At 38.7% G+C, this 4,442-nt stretch overlaps 1 protein-coding gene across 1 annotated transcript in view; it reads right to left on the bottom strand.

Annotated features, from left to right (window-relative positions):
- LOC106877601 (ubiquitin carboxyl-terminal hydrolase 45) overlaps positions 1 to 4,442 on the bottom strand; it is a 77,352-nt gene that overhangs the window by 5,891 nt on the left and 67,019 nt on the right. The window contains exons 16-17 of the mRNA XM_052975651.1: positions 4,007 to 4,226; positions 326 to 1,249 (exon numbers count right to left, since the gene is read on the bottom strand). Coding sequence (XP_052831611.1) covers positions 326 to 1,249; positions 4,007 to 4,226 — 1,144 coding nt within the window. The remainder of the gene's footprint in view (positions 1 to 325; positions 1,250 to 4,006; positions 4,227 to 4,442) is intronic.

Below are 4,442 nucleotides of genomic sequence, written 5' to 3'. Positions count from 1 at the left end.
ATATATAAAGATATATATATATATATAATAAGGATAGGGATTCAAAGAATTGCTATATACATTCTGATGTGTAGTCTGTTCATTATGTCACAGCACAATTATATTTATCAATGTGTGTGCACGTATTTATAGGTGTTGAAGGATGTAGTGTCACTTATGTAACTAACATAGTTTATGAAACAGCAATCAACAAATGGAATAACCATCAATTCTCTCACTTCTGTTTTTATGCACACACACACACTCACACACAGTCAATACTAAACTATGATAAAATCCCCAAGAAACAATAGGACACACAAAAGAAACAGAAATACCAACTTACTGTTACTTGAAGAATGTTTCTCTTTCCTCTGGCTACAGTTTTTACACCGTACTTTGTTATTGCCCGTTAGAAGTTCTGCCGATGTGAACTGGTGTAAAGACGACAAGATGGAGCACTTGCGGGTTGTTAAACGAGATCGAGGTGTTAGAGTAGACATAGACTTGGCTTGCGCCTGGCGTTTGATTGAGCTCATGTTGACATATTCTTTGTCATCAATATCGTCGAGGTCACCTTCTTCTGGATGGGCGAGTGGAGGGCCCTGGCTACAGTTTGATAACATCTGAGCAACACACATCGACGATTTTGTCGCCACAGAACTAAGAGTATGGCCTAAACCATGCGAGTTGTTCTCCCCTTCGCACTGTATTTCTTCATGAATGGATACCATTTTGGCTGGCGCCTCCGGTAACGTTTCAGTACTGAAGCATTTGGACACTGATTCCGAAGCTTCAATAGCTCCTTTCTCCAACTCATCGGAGAAAGATGGCTTGATGGAACTATCTGTATTATTTGCTATTTCCATAGAAGAGAAAGTGTCAAATGAAGCCATTTTGTTGCTATCCTCTTCCATGTCATTCAAACTAGAATCTTTGTCCAGGCTACCCCGAGATATTACATTTCCATTCAATTCTAAAGAGGCCAACCTATTTGTTTCATAACTAATTTTGTTCTCTATATTTTCTGTTTCTGTACAATATGTAGCATTTTGGTCTATAGTTTCTAGTGGATGTTGCAAAGAATCCACAGAAGAATTTTCTACATGGTTTGTACTATTAGATTCTTTTAAGGTAGATTCTTCATCCTTCTCTGAATCTTTCTTTAAAGAGCTAGAACTTTCATTTAATTTACTCTTTGATATACTTCGGTTCTCCTTATTTTGAAGACGGTTGCCTTCATTGTCTATATTATCTTCAATATCTGCATCTTTCAAAAAATTAAGAGGGAAAAGAAGAAAATGAAAAAAATAAAGTTAGAATCTTACTAAACACACACATACACTCACACCATCTTAAAATTACACCAAATGCATGCACATACATATACACACACCCAGTCTTAAAATTACACCAAATGCATGCACACACATATACACACAATCAGTCTTAAAATTACACCAAAACCACACACACACAGACATGCAAATGAAAAATTACATCAAATGTATAAACTGACAGTGAAAATGAAACAATTCAAATATTTAATTAAAAATAGCATTTAACAATTAATATTGAATAAATATTTTGGGTGGCAAAGTAATTTAATAATAAAATTCTTCAATATTTTAGTTTTCTTTATTCCTTCACTAATATGGATTGGAGTGGAGGCACGTGGCTTATTGGTTAGGATGTCAGCACCATGATCATAAGATTGTGGTTTCGATTCTTAGAACAGGCGACGCATTGTGTTCTTGAGCAAAACACTTCATTACACGTTGTTCCAGTCCACTCAGCTGGCAAAAATGAGTAACGCTGTGATGGACTGGCGTCCCGTCCAGCTGGGGAACACATACGCCATTGAAACCGAGAAACCGCGCCCATGAGCTTGGCTAGGCTTTAAAAGGGCGCATTTATTTTTTTTTAATATGGGTTGGACATTTGTACAAAATGAACAATTGGTAGTAACCATACTACAACATGTGAATGTTGTAGTATGGTTACCATGTTGAGTCAATAAAGTTGCATGTACATGGTTGTTTGCTAGAAATATCTATAACAGGGAGAAATAATAATGTAAAGTACTCTACTCTGATGAGATCATAATAAGACAGAAATATGTTCAAAGTTTTCTTTTGCAACATAATACAAAATATTATTCATTGAAGATTAAGCATCAGAAATAGCGTTCAAGCATAAAACATTATCTTAAAAAAAGTCACATCCAACACATGCCAGCTTAGAAAAGTGAATGTCAATAGATGATGATTAAAATTGCACCCTTTACTCACCCACTAACTTCATAATTATTACCAATTAATATTATTTTCTTCAAAAGTTTAATTACACATTTCATTTTTGGTGCCCAAAATTCATGATGTCAACTCACGTTGTACCAAATTTTATTGTATCTTGGCAGAGTCATTATACCAATAAATAAACACACACTGTTTGCATTTCACTTCATTATTCATCAATTGGTTAACTATTTAATCGATTGATTAATCATTCAGTTAATCAATCAGTTATGTTTGTCAGCCTGGAGCAATGAGGGCATGTGATTGATGAGGGTGCAAACAGTGACAAAAGGACTTTAACAAAAAATAACTGATTGATCAAGTGGATGATTAATCAAACATTGATGATTAATTCATTGGCTAAATAGTTAACCAATCAACAAATAAGTAATAAAAGAAGTGAGATAGAGCCAGTGCATGTGTTCATTACTGGCATAATGACCGTCCCTAAATACTAGCTATGACTGAGTAAACCGCTAATTGAAGCTATTCCAGCGATGCCCATAAAGTCTGTCTTCCAGAAATTCTTTTTCTTTTCGCCCTTTCAAAGCCTAGCCAGGCTCATGGGCCCGGTTTCTCGGTTTCTATGGCGTATGTGTTCCCTCCAGCTGGACGGGACGCCAGTCCATCGCAGCGTTACTGAAGAAAGAGGAAGAAAGACTGAGAGAAAGTTGGGGCGAAAGAGTACAACAGGGGTCGCCACCACCCCCTTCAGGAGCCTCGTGGAGCTTAGGTGTTTTCGCTCAATAAACACTCACAATGCCCAGTCTGGGAATCGAAACCGCGATCCTCCGACCGAGAGTCCGCTGCCCTAACCACTGGGCCATTGCGCTTCCACGTCTTCCAGAAATAGTCCACCCAAAACTATAATATCAAATATGTCATTATTATCACCATTTAACATCTATTTTCCATGCTAGCATGGACTGGATGGTCTGACAGGATCTGGTAAGCCAGAGAGCTGCACTAAGCTCCAATGTCTGTTTTGGCAAGGTTTCTAAGGCCCAATGCCCTTCCTAATGCCAACCACTTTACAGAGCATAGTGAGTGTTTTTTTTATGTAGCACTACTAGCACTTATGGGAGGCGCAATGGCCCAGTGGTTAGAGAAGCGGACTCACAGTCATAGGATCGTGGTTTCGATTCCCAGACTGGGCGTTGTGAGTGTTTATTGAGCGAAAACACCTAAAGCTCCACGAGGCTCCGGCAGGGGATGGTGGCGAACCCTGCTGTACTTTTCCACCACAACTTTCTCTCATTCTTACTTCATGTTTCTGTTGTGCCTGTAATTCAAAGGGTCAGCCTTGTCACACTGTGTCACGTTGAATATCCCAGAGAACTACGTTAAGGGTACACGTGTCTGTGGAGTGCTCAGCCACTTGCACGTTAATTTCACAAGCAGGCTGTTCCGTTGATCAGATCAACTGGAACCCTCGATGTCATAAGCGACGGAGTGCCAACAGCACTTATGAGGTAACCAACAAACTTACAAAACAAGAACAGGAAAAAGGAAAATAGAAGAAGCCTCCTTGACTTAATGGATGGAGAAAAGTATTCGAGAGGGAGGGAGGTGGTTTTATACCAGATGTTGAGAGACTGAAGTATGATAGGGTGGAAACAGCACAAGTGTCTTGCTAAATAGTAAAGTGTCATTTAAGTGAAATTTAGCTGCTAATTCTAGCAGGTCAATGTACAAACCAACGAACCAATGAATGGAACACTATGACTTACCAGAAGTATCTTCTTTACAATTACTCCTCGTCTCTTCTGCTTTCTCTTGGGATTCTTTCTCATTCTCAACTTCCTCCTCATCTTCTTCCTCATCTTCTCCATTCTCTTCCTCTTCGTTATTGGCCTTCTCTTGCTCACATTTGCTCTCATTCTCCTCAGCTTCGGTCTTCTCTTCGACTGACAACTGACTCAATTGGTTCCGAGCTTTATTCATCTTACGCTGATAAAAAGAAAAAAAAAAAAAAGAAGAGAGTGAAAAAATATAAAACAGAGATAGATTTGAAAAAAATCAAAGATTGCAGAAGAGTTGAAGACTTTTTCATCAGAAGATTCATTTCTATAGAATGGACAGTGGGTAGGGGTTTGTGGCTGTGTGGTAAGATTCTTGCTTCCCAACCAAATGGGTCTAGGTTCAGTCCCACTGTGTGGCACCTTG

Source organism: Octopus bimaculoides, chromosome 22, assembly GCF_001194135.2.
Source record: "Octopus bimaculoides isolate UCB-OBI-ISO-001 chromosome 22, ASM119413v2, whole genome shotgun sequence".
Lineage (NCBI taxonomy): Eukaryota > Metazoa > Mollusca > Cephalopoda > Octopoda > Octopodidae > Octopus > Octopus bimaculoides.
The sequence above is the reverse complement of the archived record's forward strand: the minus strand, read 5'-3'. Positions and strand labels throughout refer to the sequence as shown.